The sequence below is a fragment of the Parasteatoda tepidariorum genome, chromosome 2, assembly GCF_043381705.1.
Source record: "Parasteatoda tepidariorum isolate YZ-2023 chromosome 2, CAS_Ptep_4.0, whole genome shotgun sequence".
NCBI lineage: Eukaryota > Metazoa > Arthropoda > Arachnida > Araneae > Theridiidae > Parasteatoda > Parasteatoda tepidariorum.
This window is the reverse complement of record NC_092205.1, coordinates 77,837,255-77,861,207: the sequence shown is the minus strand read 5'-3', so window position 1 is coordinate 77,861,207 and position 23,953 is coordinate 77,837,255. Positions and strand designations below refer to the sequence as shown.

At 26.8% G+C, this 23,953-nt stretch overlaps 1 protein-coding gene across 3 annotated transcripts in view; it reads right to left on the bottom strand.

Annotated features, from left to right (window-relative positions):
- LOC107451445 (TSC complex subunit tuberin) overlaps positions 1–23,953 on the bottom strand; it is a 57,184-nt gene that overhangs the window by 6,760 nt on the left and 26,471 nt on the right. For all 3 annotated transcript variants that reach the window (XM_043054983.1, XM_043054982.2, XM_043054984.2), the window contains exons 21-38: positions 23,434–23,556; positions 21,593–21,733; positions 20,312–20,501; positions 19,771–19,864; positions 17,678–17,780; positions 16,778–16,857; positions 16,046–16,162; positions 14,331–14,500; positions 11,949–12,159; positions 10,702–10,772; positions 9,863–10,005; positions 8,866–8,989; positions 7,607–7,831; positions 6,472–6,609; positions 4,979–5,117; positions 2,842–2,920; positions 2,665–2,751; positions 255–441 (exon numbers count right to left, since the gene is read on the bottom strand). In XM_043054983.1, the coding sequence (XP_042910917.1) occupies positions 255–441; positions 2,665–2,751; positions 2,842–2,920; positions 4,979–5,117; positions 6,472–6,609; positions 7,607–7,831; positions 8,866–8,989; positions 9,863–10,005; positions 10,702–10,772; positions 11,949–12,159; positions 14,331–14,500; positions 16,046–16,162; positions 16,778–16,857; positions 17,678–17,780; positions 19,771–19,864; positions 20,312–20,501; positions 21,593–21,733; positions 23,434–23,556 (2,422 nt within the window). The remainder of the gene's footprint in view (positions 1–254; positions 442–2,664; positions 2,752–2,841; positions 2,921–4,978; positions 5,118–6,471; positions 6,610–7,606; positions 7,832–8,865; positions 8,990–9,862; positions 10,006–10,701; positions 10,773–11,948; positions 12,160–14,330; positions 14,501–16,045; positions 16,163–16,777; positions 16,858–17,677; positions 17,781–19,770; positions 19,865–20,311; positions 20,502–21,592; positions 21,734–23,433; positions 23,557–23,953) is intronic.

The following is a 23,953-nucleotide window of genomic DNA, read 5'->3' as shown; positions in this document are numbered from 1 at the left end:
GAGATATAAAACTAATTATTGACTGCAAGGTAGAATACGTAGATTTTGGTCGATTTTTATATTTTTATAATGAGTAATATTAAAAATCTTTCCACGATAGTTAACAATTTTCAACAAATGGCATTTACACGATTGTTTAATTTCTGTTCATAGCAGATAACCAAGAGTGTCAGGAATAGAAGAGTAATATTGCAAGTCTAAAATAAAATAGAGATATAACAAAAAGCTTCTGTTAAATTGATGTATCAATTTACCTTGCATAACATCATCATGCCAGACATATGTAAATTGACCATCTTCTCCCCTTGTATCTAATCCTCCAAGATATGTTGTGTGAGGATCTGTATCTGTAAGCATGACAAGATCTCCTAGACCTTCAATAAAAGAAACGTACCTTGAAGAGCCATATACATTACTCAATATGGCTACTTCATCTTCTGCCTGAAATTAAGAAAAAAATACATTATCAATCTGTTAATAGTATTTTTCAGCAGTAACTAGCATAATAAAGTTTAATTAAATACAAAAATTGCAACTAAAAAAAAAACCACCCTAAATTTTGCCATTTGATGGTCTTTCATGTAGAAACTAAACTTAATTAAGAAAACAAGTTTTTTTTTAAGCATAAATTTCACATTAACTTTTGAAATTTGTAAATTCAAAGGAAAAAAGCGACTGAAATATAATAAAAATGATGAAAGGAAATAATGAATTTAATCAAAATGTTACTAGCTTGTTTTCCTCACTATAACATTTGATAAAACAAGAATGTCAAAAAATACATTTAGTTTGTATAACTTATGAAACATATTCTCTCTTTTTGTCAGTGCTCTGAAAAATAAATTTTTTGTAGAACCACAACTGTTACACAATTCTACAACCACAACTGTTTTGCTACAAATGCAGTTAACTACAGCTACAATTATTATTATTTTTTAAATGTAGAGATTACTAACTACCTTCAAAATGTAGTCACAACTCAATTACATTAGAAGATTAATTTTTCTGGAGGATTCAATTTATATTCAAGCGAGAAATTAATAAAAAAAGTTCAATATTAAAAAAAATAATAAATAAATAATTAGTTCAGAATAATAAGCGTGTCAATTTATTGTTTATGAATTTTATTATTCTTCAATCTTTTATACCTTCCTTGATGAATATTTATTTTAAATATTTATTTAAAAAATGTTAGTGTAAAGTCATTTGTGTCAACTGATGGACTTAAATAAAATTTGCTCCAGTCAGATTCATAAAATTTGTTGTATTCACTACACTTTTTTTCTTTCAAAAAGTAGTAAATTACACTATACAAGACATCAAAGAAGAAAAAAAGTAGTAACTAAAGTAGTTTTATTACTTGTAACACATTAGTTCCAACCACTGGTTTTTGTGATATTAAAAGAACTCATAAAAAGAATGATTGACTTAAGTGCTTATCCACCATTCTTATATACTAGGCTAAACTAACATTTTATTGTAAAATTATTTAATTCGTAACTCAATTATTTAACTTATTTAATATGTTATGAGTAGGGCCCATATTTGATATTTTTTTTACATTTTTTTAACTATTTCTGTTTAAGAGCATTTTTCAGATTTTGGCTTTTTTTTTTATCTTAAAGCATTTTATTTTCACATTTTATAATTTTTTTGGTATTTGTTCCGTTTCTTAAACAAAATTGTTTTTAATTATTTTTCCTACATCTTGCCATTGTTCCTGTTTTGCAAAAAAGAAAAAGAAAACGTACAACTAAGATAAACAGTGTAGATAGATTTTTTTTCCTCCTTAGCATAGTATTTTAGCGTTTTATATTTCTACTTAACTTCAATGACTATCACATCTACATTTCTCTTACTGTAGGCATTTTAAAAGCAATAATGAGTAGCATGTAAGTTAAGGTGAAAAATTCTGTTTCAGGTTCAGTTTTACATTTGAATAAAATTCCATAATTTTCCCAATTGCAATTTTTCATATAAGTTAATAATAAAAGTTCTACACACCAGATAAATGAAAAAAAAAAAACATAATTTTTAATAAACTAAATTTATAGTAAATGAGGATGAACAATATTTTTATGTAAAAAATATGTATGATTAAACAATACAACCAACTATGTAGATTTAGAATAAGTTTCCTTCATTTGTGCTTACTACATTATTTATTCTAACACAAAGATAATCTTTCTTATTTAGGATAATTTAAGATAAGGCTATCTTTGACAAAGATGCTTCTAAATCTAAACTTCAAAATTAAGCAGCTTGATGAATTTTTTAAAGTATCATACATTAAATAGAGAATTAAATTTATGATTTTGTTATTATAGCTTTTAAAAATAATATGTTAAAATTAGAAATATTTCTTTTTACATTCTTTTTCAAGCAATTTAAACTTGAAATTACTTTTAAAACAAATCCCCATTACACATTTTCTATGAATTGGTCTTCATTTTATTTTCAACAGTATTATATTTTCACTTTGTTTCAAAGCTTTGAAATTTAATTAAAAATGTTTAAAGTAAAATTTTTGTCGCATTACAAAATTATGTTATTCAACCTTAAAAAGTAATATAGACGAGCTCAAACATTTAATTATTAATAGGATTATAAAGATGAAATAAATAAGAAAGCTACATTGTGTTTGAAGTGAATATAATAACTCACTTGGCCAGGTCCAACGTAGACAACTCCAATTTTATGAGTATCATATGGAGGTATGTGATCTAAGACACTTAATGCTCTGTTATTGGCCTAAAATAAGACAGAAGGAATTAAATATATCTAAAATATTATCGTTAAATTTAAATACATGGCAAATCTTGAATGCATTGTATGTTTTACCTCAGTTTGCAACAAATGTAGTGGTTTATGGTCTGTTCCTCCAAAAAAGCTTTCATGGAACAGTTGTAAGAAAACAAAGCTATAATAAAATTTATGGAATTTGATTAGTATTGGATTGCAAGAGCAATTTTTTTTAAAAAAATATTAGTAATTCTGGACTACTTTTTGGCAAGAGTTTTAAATACCTTCTTTCAAGAGTACCATCCACCAACACCAAAAAATGATAACTCTTTGGTATTATTGCAAGCAAAGGGCTTGGTAATTTTTTTAACCCTAGATTCATAAACATTTGTCTTTTACACTGTGCAAAATGCAGAAACAGTCAGAACTTTAACATGGAAAGATATAGAAAGATGTAAATCTCTCAAAATCATTAGACTTGTTTATGAATTTTTGTTCAAGAATAGGGTATTGATCATGCATGCTTATGTATCTAGGGTTAAGAATGAAATAAATTATTCTGAAATGAATTATAAATATAAAATCAAAATCATTAAAATAACTTATAAATTTTGATTTAAATCTCAATGCATAGTAGTAAAATATTAGAAAAGAACAGGAATCTCTTTATGAAAAATATTTAGGCAAAACATGAAATGAAAACATTTTATTAGGTTAAGTCAAAAAATTCTAATGGTAACAGGCCGTTGAAGAAATTTCTAAACTACATGAAAATTACCTCATAACCTTCTATGGACCCCAATTCAATTATCTATTTGCATTATCTATTTTTTAGTAAATAAACTATTATTTCAAAAGACAGTTATTTAGTAGTTTATTTATTTGATGGAGATGCAACTACAAAAATATTTGTGTGCCTCCCTCTTTACCTAACTAAATTACTTTATTATCAATAATGTTTTTTTAGAGTGAATATTAGGTGCCTGGAAGCTCATAAAAAAACTCCTCATATAGTTGTCCCTAAAAAGAGGATAATTACTGGAGGAGGTAAAAAAAAGCTAATTTAATTTAAAGGATGAAAACAGTCCTAAATCTCATGCTGGAAGATCCCAGCTTCAAATATATGCTATATTATTAATTTTTTTTATCTATTTTTGGTGTTGACCACAAGCAGAGAGGAAAAAAAAAAACATCGCCCTAACTTTTTTTCTTAGATTAGAGTAAACGCTACATTCGAAGATCTTCAAGAAAGAGGGGACAACATGTTCATTTGAACCATGTTTTTATAAATCATATTCAGTAATTTTTTCAAAATTAGTTTAATTTCACAAATAACAATGAAAAATCATTAAAGCATTAAATTTAATATAAAATACACATTAAAATTTTTTTAAAAATTTATTCTATTATTAAACCACCTTAGTATTTAAGTTAGTATATTTGCTTATTACTCATAAGATAATTTGAGTTTTTCAAATTTTCAATTCAATTTTATATACTAAATGGTGGAAGAAATTACTATGCAGTAAAAAAATTTATCCTTTAAAAATAAAATATTTTAAATTTTTCTAAAATATTTATAATTTAATGATCTAAACATTCATGACCAACTTAATTTAAATATCATATTTTATATAAGCCAAATATTTGTCTGTTTAAAAATTCAATTTCATAATAAAAATAACAGTAATAAATTTAAATTCTCAGAAACCTTAGTTGTCTAATGGATACCTTCTTTAGCAGGATATGAAGTATAGGACAGTTGCCCCCTTTACTGCTTTCTCTTTTTTTCACCACTGAAGTGAGGGGTCTAGATCATAATTTATTTGAGAAAGAAATTAGAGTTTACAATGTTTATAGTAGTTTGCATGTTCCAGCATAACTGAAGGGCTTAAGAAAATATAATAATAAGTCACACTTTTTTCCATTTGAATTGCTTTCAGATAGGTGCTTCACAAGTTTCCAGAATTTTTACTACAAAACAGTACGGTAATTGATGCTTTTTTTTAAAAACCAAAACCTTTTCTGAACAATTTAAAAATGTAACTATCAGTATATTGCCTCTAAGCTCTTTATTTCTTTTAACATAATACAGAAGACACTTTTGAAACAAATTAATATGAATTGCACAGGATGGCAAAATAAAAATAGCCAGGGTAAACAAACAAAATATTTTTATGCTCTTTTTGTGTATCTTGTATTTTCTCTTTTTATTTTTGCCACCCTGTTTAAGCACCTAGGATTCATTCCACTTCGCCGACTAACATCAGGCTGTGTGACTGCATTGCCAGATCCATTCGGACGACTAGGACTCATGACTGAGATTGTATGACCACGATCTCTAAATGACCCAGATGAGTTTGCTTGTTGTTGACCTGCAAGTACAATACTGCAAATTATAAAAATACCATTATATATAAAAACAAGTGATAATTACAGATGCACACAGTCAAAAATTTCAGTATCTGGTAATTAGATAGCTAAAGAATGTTGATTTATAGTTAATTCAAACTATTTTAGTAGTACATAATTATAAATTTTAAAAATAATAAATTATCATAAAATAATTTAACACTTGTAAAACTTCCTAAACTTATTACTTTCAAATTCTTAATCAATAATTAATGAAGAGTGACAGATTCATTATTCATTGTAATCCTAATAATCCATACATATAATAAAATAAGATGTAGGTCTGTGTCATGCATTCAGAGCCTTTAGGCAAAAAATTTTATTTTTAAGATATGAAATATATCATAAAAGTAAATAGTAAAAAGATAGTTGGCACAATGATGCCCATTCTTAAAAAAAATGTTTTGAGTAATTTTTTAGTATAAAGAGTTTTTAAAATTAATTATAATATGATCGATTTTTTTTTAGGTAAAAAATACTAATAATAAAAGAAATTTCTTTTTGGGAAAACATATTGGACCTTTGAGTACTTCAAACTCAAATTAATAAACTTTTCTTGACTTTTTGGTTAGTTTCATTCATTTCCTTGTACTATCTCATTTCCCTGCTTTGCGACCACCCTACTAATGGATTTAGAACAATTGAGATATTTTCCCCAGTTTTTTTAAAGAAATAATTAAATAACGAAAGAAGCAATTAATCATGCTTTAGGAAAATAATAGAAAAGGTCTTTAAAAAAATGAAGAATCCTTTCTGAATTTATTCTAAAAGCCTTATTTTGGCTTCCTCCTTTAAGGTCTTTTCAAAAGTTTACGAAATAAAAATAGTTCTATAATAAATACTTTAATAACTGTTAATTATTAAATTTGGTTAATCTATATATATTAAAATTTTATAAAGCAGATATTCCACACAATTAAATTTTAACCATTCAATCCAATAGATGAAATATTAAGTATTTGCTAGAGCAAAAGTGTAACATTATAAAGATTTTAATATAAAACGGGAGAAACTGAAATATGGTGATGATATATAGCTGGTATACAATGGGACATATTATCCTGCTTTTAAAATCAAAAAGCTTAAAAGTGTAGTTAAAACTTATAACAATTTTGAAAATCTTTTAAATCTTAGAAATGTTTAAAAAATTACCTTAATTCCTAGATTGATGATTTTTTTAAATTATTAATATTTTTCTTTTTCCTAAAATAATCTCAACATTTGTTCTAAGTGTAACAGTTTTTAAATGATTTGAATCCCACTGTTGGTAAATACATTTTAAAAGTAGAGTAAGAAATATACTTATAAATTTTATACCTTCTTTGTGTGGAAATTCTATAGGAGCAGAATGAATATTTTCTTTGGCAAACTGCAATCTTCTTTCAGAAGAGGAAATTTGAGCTTTAGTTTCCGACTTCAGATTCAGTTTTAAGTTTCGTCTAGTATTTGATTTGTCTAGATAAAAAAAAGTATTAAGTGAATAAATTAGTTTAAGTGGCTAACAGTGTCTAATATATTGGTTAATGATCCTATATATTGGGTTACAACGTTTAAATAAAAAGTAAAAAGAAAACATGATGGAAAAAAATAAAGAAAATTGATCACTAAAGCACTTCACCACAGACTTACATTTATCTGAAAAAAAATAATAAACCTAATGAAATCGTTAATTGTATGGAGAAACAATGTAATTTTCCGTGACTCTACAAAAAATACATTTTAGTTCGTAAATATTTTTAACTTGTAATACATAAAAATAAATACTGTAGTGATAAACAAACTTAATGTACTCAAATCATTAATTTATACTAGTATGATTCTAATCCTATATTATAAATATGCATTATTAGTAGACACATATTTTTAAAATCTGTGCCAAAAACATAATGATAATCAGAAAAAAATATTTGCACTTTTACCGACTTAGCCATTACTCTGATATCAAATTAATTTTTTATTGCTAATTTAAAACATTTAATTAAAAGAACGTCATCTAAAAATAGAAATTTTTTTAAACTAATATACATGAAAAACCAGATAATACATATTCTCAGCGATTTTGTGTATAAAACAATCCTGGACCAAAATATTAGTGCAATTTAGAATACTTTATCAAATTCGCAACATCTTTTGCTTTTAGGAAAAGCAAACTTCAATTTTATTTTTTCTTTCTATCTTTAAAAAACTCACATTAATATTTTCTTTGCAAAAAAGAAAGGCTTTTTTATAGCAGAGAAATTTATACATGCACTCAATAATTACAGCATCCAATTTTAATAATCACATTAGAAATTAATTAATTAAAAAAATTTTTTTTAAGGTAAATCATAAAATATCAATAAATATCATTAAAGAAAAAATTTCCTTTAATTTCGAGTTCTCTTTTAGGTTCTTATTTCCTTGCGATGGAATTTTATTTCTTTTTCCTTTAATTTTAAAAATACAAACTAACCTTTCTTACTAGGTGAGCGCTCAGCAGATTCACTTATTCTAGTTCTCTGAAATTTCTCTTCAACTGAGTCAACAGAGTCTTCAAACACAGTGTCCTCTTTTTCCTGCTTATAGGATTCAAAATTTGACCAGCCTGTATTCATGTCTGGACTAGAGTTTGTGCGTCTCATTGGAGGAACAGGCTTCTTGGCAGTTATATCAATAGCTCCATCACAGGCATTTTCTTCTATAAACCAAAGATTAAAGTATTATTAAAAAACAGCATAACAGAATATATTGATAAATCAATATAATTCTGAATTATTTATTCAAAAATATATGTGAAGGTCAGGAACATAAGAAAAGCAAGAATCATAAAGGAAGACATGGCTAAAAATACATTATAGACTTGTAAGAGGGCACAAAAAGTCACAAAAGAAACTGGCGAGAATAAAGTGGCAAAAAGCATATTTTGCCAGTTGCATGATTATGATTAGCTAAAAGAAGGGTGAATTAAGTGAACATAAAAGACTAAACAAGTTTTAAAATTTATTTGAAACAACGATGTTGAGTATTTAATAAAATTTAATTGTGATCTATCGCACATTTTTCAATTTCTGGCTTTATGGTTGTGTCTGACGAATAGTGAAAATGATTGAGACGTCAATGCGATCTCCTATTCTGTCACCCCTTGTTACTCATACAAGTAAAGCTAGTAGTAATTACTTTCTTTTCTACCCCTTGATAAAACCAGAGTATTGACTTGTTAACATGGACTGGTTTGAGCAGAGTTTACTTTCAGTTAGTTTTAAATTAACAAAAAGAATTCACAATTAAAATTGTATAAAATACAGCATACATGTTTTTAAAGAAATTGACCCATTAGAAGGGGGTAAAGAAAAAAAAATTTAGGACAAAATTTTCTTTATTACAAAATTTACCTAATTTCAGTAAAGCAAAGCGAAGCGAAAACTTTTTCTACATGAAAGGATCACTAATTAAGAGAGTCAAAACTTTATCATTTTTTTAATACAATGCAATCAAATTTAAAATATGCTGGGTATTAACAAATTACACATATAGTTAAAATACATTGAAGTGGTTTTGAAAAATGAATAACACAGAATAGGCCAAGATTCCACCTATCAAAAAAAAAAAAAAAAAATATTTGAAAAAAAAAAAAAGATAATTAGATTTGAATTCTTGAAACAAAAAAGATGAAGCAAATTAGTCACTAATTAACAAATTTTTTCGTTAAAATTAAACGTGCGTTTAGCTTACTGAAATCAGATTCAGCAACAGTTGAAGATTCACTTTCAGTTTCAGAGGAGGGTACTTCTATATCTTGTTCTAATTCCTCTTTTTGTGGCAAGACTAAGGAAGACAAGACGGATAACGGAATATCCTGAAATAGAAGAAATTCCAGTAAATAACCAGAAAAAGGAAATTAAATTTACTCAGGTTCTGAATACATTATTCTTCAATCTTCTGCCAGTGCGTGGCAGTTACTAGAGTAGCATCCCATGCCAATGCAAAATAAGCAGTAGTCATGCTAAGTTACAAATTTTAATTTTATTTAAAAATGTCTTACACAATTTTTATTTTATTTTAGTATGGATTCTCTGATTATGTATACATAAAAATAATATAAATGAATAAAATTTGACACATAATAGAATTAGAAATATAAGGAAAATTGGATGGAATAATGGTAAAATTCCTCTTCAAGACACATTTCTTCAAGAAAAAGTCATTTCAAAATAGATCATGATTATCCTAAGATAGAAAATACTCTTTATAATGTATCCATACCTTAAAAAAACTAAATAATAACGTAATTGTAAATGAGCTTAAAATGAAAGAAATAATGAAAGCCTACTTATTAACAGTTACAAAACAGTTAAGCCTATATTCAAGAAACAGAAAAAAAAAAACTCTAGTTTTTATTTTTTGAAATGTTCTCTCAAATCAGCTTTTTAATCTTTATTAAAAACAGGTTTAGATGTATTTTAGAAAAATATTCATAGCGATTTCCTCCAATTTATTTGATCGGTTTTTAAAAATAAAAACAAAACTGAAATGAAAAATAATTTGCAGATGCCGTAATAATCTGCAGCACCTGCTGCTCTGTTGGTGAGTTTTTGCCACTGGGTACATATACACATAGTATGTTATTAGAATTTATCTATATATATGTACATTATTTAAGTCAGAGATTTTGTAAGAATTTTCTTTTCTCTTAAATGAACAGAAAAAAATATTAAGATGAAATAGTTACTGGATGTGGTGATGGAAGAATGAGATGGTTTTGATTTTTCATCATCCATGAGGTAGTGCCAGTTGGCCGCCGTATATGAATTTCAGCCCATGTTGCACACCAACAGCTACAAAGGTGATGACCTTTCTCCTCTTTATCTTTATCTACAGAAATGAAATAGTCTTAATATAAGCTATATTATCCAAAGAGTAGAAATAAAAAGTACCCCAAAGTTTAAAGTAATTAAATATTAAAACAATTTATTAAGTCAGTGGAATCAGATTAGATTTCTTTAGTTTTGCTATTAACCAACATTTTAATTAAAGCAAAATCTACTCCCATTTAAAAATAACGCACACAGTAAAAACTTATAAATTTAGAGCAAATAATGTTTTTTTCAATCAGATTTCATCACTCAAAAGATAACTCATACATATTAAAAGGCACTTAACTAAGTGCTGGAATTTAGATTTTTTTTTTAAAGCTGAGTACGTAGTTGGTATTCAGAAAACTTCTAATGAATTTAAAGAAACATTTAATTTTTAAATAAGTAAGGGGCCATTCAAATAATATGTAAAAGGTTTTTCTACTAATTTGGACTTTCCTTATTGTTAGAAAAAATAAGCAGATAAGAAATCCTTCCACTTAAATAATATCTGAACAATCCCTAATATTGAAAACTGTTAGTTTTGAGAAAAAAATCACTGACATCTCAGCAAGCATGTGGTTTAACTGGTTGAAAACGCAAAAATGAATTTGACCTGACTAATTCTTTATAAGAGTTAGAAAAAATAAAGTAAAACACACTATAATAGAAGGAAATAAAAAGTGTAAGAGATAAAACAAAATTGCTTCATTACTATCGGCAGATTCTTCAGTTGATGAGTCTCCAAAAATATTTATGTTAGAGGGGAAAAAGGAAGCACTGTGCCTAAAAATAGAAAACAAAAGCAAGCATTAATACCAATAATTTGATTAAAAAAATTTAAAAATAATCAGGGGTGTGTAAATCGTTTGAACAACTGCCATCAAATAAGCATTTTGTAAACCTCAACTTTATTTATCATTTACCAGAATACTTCACATAAGGTCATGTAAAGCACATATTTTTACTGTCCAACCATTTTACCATTTTAAAGAATGCTTTACATACTTGCATGTAAAGTAGATCTTCATTAGAAAAACTCCAATTGGATTAAAACTGTTTCTCTTCTTCAATATTGCCCTGAGTGTCAGATTAATATACATCTGACAGCTAATTAATTAGAACTACAAGATTTCATGTTCACACATGTTTATTAATGAACCAAATATATTAACAACAATTATAGAGTTAATGGCAACAATGGTGAAGCAGTGAGTTTTCTGCAAATTAAAGTCGGTGGAGCGCACTCTTAATCACTTCAACTTTAAACTTGTAAACATTAAACTGATGGCTTTTCAAACAATCCAATTCCTAGTTTACACAGAACCACAATTCTTTATTTGGTAACAATTTTTTTATAATATTTAAAATAATTCTTAAAGACAAAACAAACTATGAGAGAACAGATAAATAGACTTTACTGTAATAGAACTTTAAACTTTAAATGTATGGCAGCATATTTAATGATTTACAGAATGTTCCATCGGCTCCAGGTTGCAGATAACACTTAATGTTTTGCATGCATAAATTTTTTTAATATGCATTCAGTGAGTGATTGTGTGAAACTTGCATTCAGTTAACCTTCAAATATTAGAATATAAAGGTAAGAAATTAAAATATATGCTTAAAAAAATTTAACCTTTTCCAAGAAAAAAAAAAGCATTATTTTACAGTCCACAGAATCTCATATTTCGGGATATATAGGTTGAAAAACAATAAGGGCAAATGTTTTGTTTTTAAATAGCACCTAGATGAAGTTAGTTGAACAAGTAAAAAAAAAAGCAAAAAAAATAAATAAAAATAAAACACCTTTTATAAGTTATAGAAAAAGTTATTTTTTTGAGGCCCCATTAAATTATAAATAAAATATTACTAGTTATCAATAATAAATAATCTAAAAAATGAATATTTCATTATTTTACACCATACAATTTTACGACAATTAGGTTATGATAAAAAAACCTTTCTAGCAAACTTGGATCCTGAGCTTTTTGATAGTGTAAAAGTATATCATCTTTCGCTTGATGTATGCTAGGAAGGGCAGCTTCTGTTAAAGTTGTGCTTCTTTGAATAGCCGATCTATGACGCTTCCTTTGACTCTGAAATTCTTCCTTTTTAGGTCTTTGAGGGCGAGGCATAACATCTTGCTCTGTATAGCTGGAACCACTGTCATCTAAAACATACAAAATAAAATATTTTATACAGATATAAACATTAATATGTAAATAAATTAAGATCATTCGATATGCTTGAAGTTAAATATAGCAGAAAATATAAGTTAATGTTAAAATTATCATTATTTAGGAAGTCATATATAAAATTTAGATTAGTTTTTAATAGAAATAATGTTTTGTTCTTAATTAATAACTTGCTCAATTTTTTGTACATTTTTCATGCCAATTATTATTTTAAGGTTGAAGAAAACTAACTTAGTTTTTATGCTTATTCTAGAGCAAGGCTTTTTAATATTTTTCTCGATACACTTTTTTTGGAAAGATATGGATATAAGTAATAACATCAATTATACGAACAGCCCAGATAAAAAATTTGCTGACATAAGGAAATAATAAAAGCATATTAAATTTTTCTTTGTTTAAATTTGAAAAGCTATTGAATTCTTTTTTTAAAAAAGTACATTTATACTGAGCCGAACAGGTGGCTGAGTGGTTAGCATGTCTGACTGCGGAGCCATTGGCCGCAGGTTCAAATCCTGCTCAGGGCCTGGATGTTTCTTTCTCTCTCTGTGCTCTATGTCCTTTCCGCTCTGTGTGAATGTGATCCACCCTGTAAAGGGATTTGTGGTTGTGTGACGTGGGAGACGCTGCTCTCCCGCCGTGGGTTCCCCACAGGTGCCCACTGGGTAATGAGAAGAGAGTAGCAGTTCTGGCATTTCTGTGGCCAATGGGACAAACCCCAAGTGCCTGCCATTAAAAAAAAACCCCATTTATATTGAAGTTGATTAAATTTAATGCCGTATTGATAATTCAATGATTGACAATTCAATTATTTTAAAAATCACAGTTAGCAAGTTTAGCAACTGGGTTAATCACATAATAAAGATAAAATTATAGAGATTGAAGAAACATCTGGTTATTAAATTGTTACTCAATGTGTTTTTCGAATTCAATAAAAACAAATAGTTTACTTGAAAATTTTATAGGTCACAATTTTCTTAAATACTACTTTGAACTCTAAATTGTAAAGTATATTTTCCAATTCTGTTTTAAATTCCAATGTTTTTAGGTCGGATAAAAATTTGAAGCCAAATTTTTAGGATTTGAAGCCAAATTTTTTTTCAAACAAAGATTAAATCAAATTTCTGAATTTTATTCCATCAAAGAAATTTTTATCAAAAAACAAATGAAAATTTTGTTAAGAAATAAGAAATCTTCAAATAAAATAAATAAAATTCATCATAGAATAGAAAAATGTTGGTTATTGAGCTGATAATACCAGAGATGCCAACTGCTCCGGACACGCCGAAATAATTGAAAAAACGGTAAATAACTACAAGCAAATTTTGCATATATTTGACTATTTTTGCTTGCTTTTTAAAAGGTACAGCATGGCATAAGTATTCCAGAGTAGGGAATAATATAAGCCTGCAAATTATTTAGAAATAGTGGTGGATAAAAATCTACTAAATTGAATTTATTAAACCAAGAATCGCAATTGATAAACTACCACTTGAAAATATATATTTCCTGTCCGGGGCAAGTTGGCATCTCTGTAATACTACCAATTTTTCAACAAGATTTAACATAACAGAGCATCGATTTAACATAACATCTTTTTTTTTTTCATGACACCAAAATTAAATCCTATCTTAGCTGACAAAGTATAGTTTACGATTTTCTATTAATATTTTCTATCAATTAGCTAGCCAACATATCTTATTCATTTGCAAAATTAAAAAAAAAAGTTCCAAAACATTTTGCTTTTTTCGTACATTACTAAAATAAACAGTAATTATAAGAATAAAATATATCACTGCAGTAGAATTTCAATTACTGAACTAGCCCAGTCATTAAGACTTGTGGTAAAAAATTTTATTTTTACTCTGAACATTTTTTAATCATCTTTCTAATTAATTAATTGGGATAGAAAAAGCAAAGATGGTTTAATCATTACATAAAATAACATACATAAATTAAAAGATAAATTGAAAACTACTGAAATATACAGTTAATCAATTGAGTTTTGACACAATTTTTAAAGGATTTCTGAGGGAAACTTAAATTGCAAAAACAAAGAAATTTTTAAGTACATTTTTTCAGGCTGCATAAACCATTGTCAATTAATTCATAGCTTAAAAAATTTTAATGTTAAAAAACTATTAAATACCTGATTCTAAATTCTTGCATATTTCTCTGCAGGATGTGTAGCACCTCTCACACAAGCCACGTTTAAAAGATTTGGTACCACAGCCACTGGTTGTTACTGTAACAATTTTATTTCCAATTAACCAGCTAGATTTCTGACCATTCTCCAAAAGAAATTCCGCAACAGGAGATCTGACATTGAAAAAAGAAAAATATTCATCAAACAAATTTTATTCAGTTCAAAAAAATATAATTGGAAGGCTAAGGGAAAAATAATCACAAAACCACATTTTCAAAATGTTTAAGAGATCATTTTCTTCTCCCTTAAAATTCCCTTCAATGTACTACTTTTCCACACATTTTTCTTTTATTAATAACACGAAGAAACAAAACTTTTTTGTATAGGAAAGCATAACTGAATCTTCCGAAAGGGAAAAAGCCGGAATTAACACACATTGTTTGGGAAGAGCTAACGATGTAACACAACACACAGAAAACTCATTTTCCATGTAGGAAATAAGATTTTTCTTTGTGTTGAGAAACAATCTAATCAAATATAAAATACCTATCTGAAAAAAAACCAGTAAGAAAGAGTTTGAAATCAACTTCAAATAAGATTTATACAAATAAGCAAATATGCAAAAAAGTTGAACAGCTTATTGAAAAAATATTATTTTCATTTAAAATTTAGACCATACACCAATTCACCCACAAACTTAATTACACTTCATACTTACAGTAAGAAAAATTATTTAGATTCTGCAGCACTCTATTCAAAATCATAAAAATTGTAGACAAAATATAATAAAAGTTAAATTCATTTTACACAAGTTTTGTGAGATTTGTTAATGGCACGCTTAACTTAAAAAATAACCACAAAATTTTTTGTGTAATATAAATTAAAACATTATAAACAGACATAAATATTTTTTTAAAATATATTTAAATTTAAAAAAAAGGCACACCAAAGTTTGCCATTTCAATTTTAATTTAGATAAAATATATGGGTTCCTCCCAATAGAAAAATGATAAAGAAGGAAGGAAATTATACCATTCAAAAATATTTTTGTTTCTTATCAGCAAATGAAAACTATAGCTAAAATAATAAAGTAAAAAAAAAATATGGTAACTTATAAGTGAAAACTAAGTAACTAAAAAAGTCTAGCAAAAGTTTTTAAATAGTCATAATCACAATATTAGTAAAATTTTTTTAAATAATAACCAAATAGTTCTGAAGTCCCTGTTAAAAGCAGTCCGTACAGATCTATTCATCTGAAATTTAGAATGACTGAAAACATTTTGAACCCTTTTTTGAAAATAGAAATAGTTACAGTCTTCTGTGTTAGTTGTAGTAAATTTTCATGATTTATTAAAATATAGAGTTTCATTATTATTAAATTTCTGAATGAGAAGGTTTGAAAGTATTTTAACGAATGCTAATTAGTAAATATTTTACTAAAAATAATTGTATGCACAAAATTGAAAAAAAAAATTGAGTCAGATACCAGCCCAACAAATTTAATAGTTGTACTCAAGTTTGATACAGCAAGTTCTGTAACTGAAAGCAATTCATTACCCCTGTGCTGTAGACAAAAATTAAGAACTTCTAAGCCCCCTAAAGGGTTTGCAAAACCTCTTAGGTCATTAAAATATTTTTTATGAAAGTTTCCCTTTTAACCACATTAAATTTGTTTTTTCCCTCATACATTAAACTGAATTACATTAATTGTAACTGACCTTTTAGGAACATTAGCCGCCATACCAAATGTAAATCGGGCCATAAGATCCAGACCAGTTTCCATAAGCTCAGTATGTAATGCTATTATAGCTTCAGTTGACATTTCACTAAGACCCCTGTGAGAAGAAAAAATTTAAAAACACGAGTTTTGCGAACAAAAAATTAAAAAAAATTTCTAAGTAAGAAAAAAACAAACATTTATAGCATTGCTTTCTAATTTGTGACTTCTTTCACACATTCCTATACAAAGATGTTTGTTATGTTAATAAAATTTGAAAATGGAAATTATAAAAAATAGATTACAATTGTAGAACAGTTTTACTAACAAAACAGTACAAAGAAACCTTATAACACATATGCATAACAATGACATGAGTGAGATGGCTTGTTAAAAAAGTATAACGCTAAACAAAAATGATTGCATATAAAGATTAAAGTTTAGTGGCAAAGAGAGAGAGTTATATTTATGTAGATTACAGTTTTTGTATAAAATGAATGATTTTACACTTTCAATATAATTTCAAAATATGACAAATGCACATTTATATATTAAAATAAACAGAATTATGTGAATAAAGTCAAAAAGAAATGCTGAAATTTTTTTTAACAATGTTTTTTAGTTTTTTTCTTTTAACTGAATACAAGCAGGAAAGAAAGGTCAATTGGAATTTCTCAGAAAACAAAAATAAATAATATCTTTATATATGTGATAATAAGAATTCAAAACGTACGATGATTGGTCCCCACTGCTTCGATGGCTGTCACTGCGACTGCTATCTTCTCTGGGAACACTCAAGTTGCTCCTTAAACCCTAAAAAAGAAAAATTATTCCGTGAAAGATCAATACTTTTTCTTAAAAAAATAAAATTTTAAATATTGTTAAAAAAGCAAAATTAAACAAAATAAAAGTAAGGATGAACACTTAATAAATTTTTAATAAATATCAAAGATTCTAGCTTTAAATTTAATAATCCAAGATCTAAAAATACTAAAATAATCATAGCTTTGTAAATTTATTCAACGTAAAATTAATTTTTCATAGAATTTAACTTATGTCCCGATATGCATATTTTAACTTAAGAGTTTTTCTTAGTTTAAAAGTAATTTCATCATAGATTAGTCTAAATTATTTAAAAGATAGCTCTCATAGCATTTCAACAAGCTCTGTCAAATGATTTTACATTAGTTTGCACATTTTGAATGTTAACTAATCATAAAATACTACTAATTTATTAAATACGAAGCTTTATGTCATAGATTACAATAAAAATAATTCAATAAAATGGCTTTTGAAACCAGCCACATGCATTAGAATTAAAATGTTAATAAATATTAGAATTAAATGTTAAAATTAGAATTAAATTGCATGCATAATATTGACCGAATAATACATGAAAAGATTTCAAAGTACATTTATGTAGTCGGAATTAGTATTTGCAATACCAAAATATAGAAATATAACTATTAAAAAACCATCAAGATTAAAATTTTAATAATCCTTTATAATTTTTTTATCAACTTAAACTAGTGATTGGCATTTTATGAGTCTGAAATTAAAATCTAAAAAATAAAAAATTACTCAGTTTATAAGCTATTTTCTAGATTTATAGGCACTGAAATGAATGAAATACCTTTGTAATAAATTTGGCAAAATCTTTTCTAAATGGAATACGGCATTTTAAAAACCACATAGCTATAACATGATGAGATAAAGCAACTATGTATTGATTAAATCTGAAATATAAATAAATACTTGTCAAAATAGCAAAAACAACTAACAACTTATAATTTCAATTTATATTGCACTGAAATTTAATATTTATAACATACATAAAAATATAATAATGTTTATCTGAAAAATCTGTAAGCTTTATATTGCTTTTTATCTGACAAACCGAGAAAAACTGTTTTACAGAGATTGCTAGTGAACCCTGATCAAATTAGGTATTAGTAGCAACTTATTCAAATTAGGTATGGGTAGCGACTAGGTCAGCATTGAAAAATAAAGGGTTAAATCATAGGTTCATTATGTAACTGACTGAGTCTTTAGGATATTATTTTAAAATGCACATTGAGAAAATTTCAAATGTACTCCAAAGAAAGTTTAAATTTCAGTCGACTTTGGTAAGAGATTAAGTTGCAAGTCATATTAAAGAAAAGATTTTTAAATTATAGAGCAGTTAGTTCTTTAAGAAGAAGAAAAATGCAAAAGAATGATTAATTACTGCTAATTCTAAACAGAAAAGAAAATTTAGGTTTTAAAGACAATAGGCTGGTGGTATTAAATTGAATTGAAGGAAAGAAAGTTTTAGACATTTAAAAGCATAAGTTGATGTGAAATTGTATTCTAAAGGACTAAGGAGTGTTCTTTAAAGATTGTTTTTTAAATAATATGCAAAATACACTTAGACACAATCACACTTCGGTTAAATTTAAATTAAAATTCCGTGCTTCAAATCTGCTAAAAATAAGAAACCAATCTCAAAATTTCACTGTTTTTATAAATATTTACTCAATTGAATTTATATTTTTTTAGATGCTCCTTTTTAAACAATATGATGGTTTGTAATTAATTAATTAATTTCACATAAAAAGTTTATACAGTACAGAACCCGTTATCCGGAAATCAGAAAACCAAAAAAACGGAACAAAATTCGATAAATTTTCTTGCCATTTTTAAAAACAATTTTTTTTTTCCTCGTAAGATTTTACGATTTTTCTTTCTTTTTTNAAAATTTCACTGTTTTTATAAATATTTACTCAATTGAATTTATATTTTTTTAGATGCTCCTTTTTAAACAATATGATGGTTTGTAATTAATTAATTAATTTCACATAAAAAGTTTATAATTAGAATTTTAAAGCAATACAAAATTTCTTAATGAAACAGCAATATGAAAATCATTAAAATGCTATAGTTCAAAATTATCTACAACCAAAATTAGTTATCATACAATTGTGAAGGTTTTGTGCATGACTTAATAAAGAAAAATTATTTTGCTTCAATAAAAAGAAGTTGATTTAAAGTATCACAACAAGAGGAGCCTTTTGAGGCAAAGACATTTATTAATATGCAATCTAGAGGCAAAGCATGAAATAATTTTCTGTTCTATTAAAAAAAACTTTTATAAATTTTCAAAAACAATTCTATGATATCTAGCATTATAGTCACTCTGTACATTATGCTTATAGCTATGTATTGAACACTTAATGTTCTTTCTATGAAATTAAAAAAAAGGCTATAAAATATAATTAAAATTTAACAATATAACTGATATACTACAGAAAGCTTAAAATCAGGTTTCCTTGAATATTCAATAATACAATATTAAATTAATCTAACAATAATTAATATTTGTAATTCGACTAATATATTCGACTAATTTTTTAAAACCGTTTTTGATACAATTAAGGTGATGATTCAGAGATTCAGATAAATTACATTATGACATAATTACATTGCATGAAACTATTACACTTAAATGTCACAAAATGCCTAAAATAGACTGTTTTAGAGATAAAAGAAGAATTTAAAAATTTTCCAATGTCTATAAAGATTATTAGTGCCTTATTTTACAAAAATATGTGTCTTAACAGCAACTATTTTATTTTTCACACTGTTGATCATAACTATAAATCTAAAGTAGTAAAGCAATACGAAATAAATCTTTAACAGAAAGGAATGAAGAAAAATTAAATACCAAGAATGAAAAAAAAAACTTACTTAAAAGGATTGGTATAAGGAAGTGCTATAGCAAAAATACTCATATATTGATCTTCAACAAAACTGATATAGAGGTTAGGCAATCTAATTAAATCTAAATATTAAAAAAGACAAATATTAATAAAACCATAAATAAAAAATATTTGTAACAGATACACAATTTTTAGAGAATCTAGAACTTTATAATTTTGAAGCTCAGAAATATCTGAGAGTACTTCGGACAAAATACATTTTAAAGAAGAATTTTTGTATCTAATTTTTATTTGCTTTACACAAATAGAAAAGAAAAACTACGATTTGAGGAATATTATTTTTACATAATATTTAATCTCTCTCTCTCTATCTTATTCATGTAAGAAAGTACTATACAATTTTAAGCCACATTATTTACTAGTCGAGTTAATATGTTGGATTAAAAAAGAATATATTTAAGAAAAATAAGTAGGTATAAATTCTATTTCCAAAGTTTAAGATTGAGATTATTCTATTTTTATAATAGAATAATCTCAATCTTAGTATAGAACTGAAAAACAAAACTTACATGATAAAAATTCCAAAACTGACACAGCCACAGTCACAGTAGCAGAAATTTTGGATAGTTTCAATAACACATCAGGTAGAAGCTTCACCATAGAATTTTGCATTTCCAAAGTGCACAAAGTTAGCCCTTCCATGCAGATCTTTGCACTTCTTGATACCAAGCCTGTTTGAAGGCATTTAATGAGCAGCCTCTGAAAGAAAGATACCAATACAAAATAGAATTAAAAGTTAACCAGCAATCTAAAACATATTAATCTGAGTGGCACAGAGAATAGAGTGTTTGCCTTCCAATAAGGTGAAACGGGTTTGAATCCCAGCTATGGTTGGTACACAAGAATTCCGCACCAACAACAGTGCTAACGCAAAATGTTCTCAGTGGTAGACGGATCATGGGTTAGAGTCCCTTTGCTGCCAGGCTAACCGAGGGAGTTTTTCGTGATTTTCCTCTCTATGTAAGGCAAATGCAGGTTAGTTCCATCAAAAAGTCCTGCACAAAGGCAAATTTTTCCGAAGACTTGATCCAGGAGTTTCCTCGTCTCCCGGATTGTGTTCTAAATTACAAGGCTATGGAGTTGAACAATAGTAGTTGTAAACCCAAAATTGGGTTAGCTGTTCATCGACGGTCATAAAATAAAATTCCATATTGTTTCATATAGTAAATAACTAAATAAAAATAACTAAATTCGTTAATAAAGAAATATGTTTCCCTGGTTATTGATTTCAACATTTAAAGCAGTTCTTTCGGCTTTAATTTCAACAAAAAATATAATGCAGCTTATTTGATTAATCTCTACTTATGTATTTACCTCCAAAAAGGAATTCAAAACCAAATTAAGTACAGCCCCAGAAGTGCAAATTAAACTGTTGGATATAAAACCCAATTTAATATTATTAAAAAAAACACATTCAAAAATATTTTTAAAATAAAGTAGTTTTTTTATTGGTTAATAAAATAACACTTGATTTTGTATGCTTTATTTTATATACTTCATTATTTATAAAGTCGGGGAGCCGTCAAATTATTTAGGGTTCCGCACCTGCAAAAAATTGGGAACTGTTGTTTTAGAGAATTGCAAGCTGTTGTGCAAATATTGTTATAATTTCCGTAATAAGATAGGCAGAACAATATTGAATGGTAGACTATATTTAAAAGGTTTTGATATATCTATAACTACTTCTTGATCTACAAAAACAAGGTGTATGACATAAAAAAACTTAGAATTGACAGTTTTATTAAAAGTGCTGTAGTGAAATGTTACAAAATTCATAGATGAAAAATTACCTGCATGTGGGGTTCCATTTTACCATGATATGAAGTAAGAGCGGACACAATAGGAAATATGAGTGTGTGAATGTCAGTGCGGCTGAGTTTTGGTGGAGTATTTTTCAGAGAATCAGGAAAACCATAGTTTCGATCATTCACCTTAGATAAAATATAGAAGTAAAAATTACACAAAATGAAAAATATTACAATTAAGTAAAGTGAAGCACAAAGAAAGTATTAAAGACAATTAAAAATACTTCTCATTGGATAGGCTGATGAAGTTTAACTTACAATTTACAATTTTGATTCTCCACTTTAGAATAATAACAGTCCTGTTTTAATAAGTTTTTTAATAATGTTTTAATAAGTCCTGCTTTAATTTTTCTGTTTCCTTAGTGAAACTTTTTTAATTCAAATAAGTATTTAGGGAAATTCTACACATCAATATTTAATTTTAACAACCAAGTTGAGAGATTTTAACTTTTGCTTAGACATCTTTAAAAATTTATTTCACACAAGTTCTAAGAGAAAATAATGAACCACTATGCTCCTCCAGAATTTTGTGCATGAGTATTGTTGGCAGAGAGACAGTAGTAATTAAATAGAAATCTCTAAAAGTCCCCCTCAATATTTCAGTCAAGTGAAGAAAATTTTGATGAGTCATCATTGATTTAAGTTATTTAAAGTTAAAAAAAAAAGGGATAAAAATAATCTTTTTGCACTTATTTAACAGATATAAAACATTTTTTTTCTTATCTGTAAAATTTAGAGAAATATTGTGACTGTGAATTTTTATTTTGAACTCGTAAAAATTTCAAACATTGCAATGCTCATGATGTGGGTTTAAAATGAATGGCGTAAATTTGAATTCATTGATTTACATTGAATGCTTTCATTTCTAAATTCCAAAAAAGTTATTAATTATTTTAATTAATTTTATCAAAAAAATAATTCCATTAAAGTAACACAGAAGAGTTTTGATATTGACAACACAAACAATATAGAAGAAAAAAAAAACAAGATTATGCATTCCCCACAAAGATTATCTCTTTATTTCTTACAGACTCAATTTGCTCTGATTGATTAAGTCCATTGTGCACAGATTGAAGAAGGAAGAAAAAAAATTATAGTTTTTATTATTCTTTTCAGCTATATTATACTTCAAGTTGTAGCAAATTGACTCTTTCACAAAGTCTATAAACGTTATACAATACAAATATTTTATTTCATTTAATGGATTTTTTCATGTAGCTAACAATGTTTCTAACTCAAAATTACAGCTCATAGCAACTGTTTAATAACTAACTTGAAAATAATCATGTTTTTGCTATGCGATTATCTACAATTTGGACAACTCTTGAGTTACGGTTACAGATATCATTACTAATTCTTATTCCTGAATAATATATTAAATAACCCTGGAAATCTCTCATGTAACTATAATGCTCCATATGAATGGCTTATATGAATTACACAGCTTGCAAAGGAGAATCATACTTCAAAGATTGAAAGATACATAAACATTTACTTTTATGGTGGACTTATTTTATGGAATGGTACGATAATAAAATAAAAAAAAATTGTTCCTTTATTGCGTAGCAAAATTTAAAGTGTGACAAAACAAATTTTTATAAAGGAATAATAATTAAACTACTATAAATGAGTTAAATGCTATATATTGATAGTGTGGTGAATAGGATTTTGAATTATTCACTTTTTTATTTACTAGTGGGTGTTGTTAAAATATTTAAAGTTAATTTCCAAGTTGCTAGAATGCACACATTAATTAGAAGTCATCGTACATAAAAATCAAATTACACAAATGAAAAATACAATTGCACATTGACAAATATATTTACCATGACACATAAAGTTGAGCACAAAGAAGAAATACTGCAATTTCCACGAACAACAAGTGATTTATTTTTCAAAAAGTTAGGTAGCTCTGTTAGGACCATTTCTAAGATTCCCCAATCTTTTTCCTGAACAGAAAAACACAATAGTTCATTTTCAAATTAATAAAAATGTATATAATTATAAAATACAAATGTAATTTACTTATAAAATATAATGTATGTTGAAAAAAAAGAATGCGAAAGCATATTTTCAAAACGCTTTTTAGGGCTCAAATCTAAAGATTTGAAGAGCAAGTATAATCTTGCTCACAAGATTATAATTAAAATCAGTACAATAATATGTTGTTGTTGTTGATTTACGTCGCACTAGAGCTGCACAATGGGCTATTGGTGACGGTCTGGGAAACATTCTGGAGGATGATCCGAAGACATGCCATCACAATTTTGATCCTCTGCGGAGAGGATGGCACCCCCGCTTCGGTAGCCCGACGACCTGCGCGCGAAGTCGAGCACTTTACGGTAG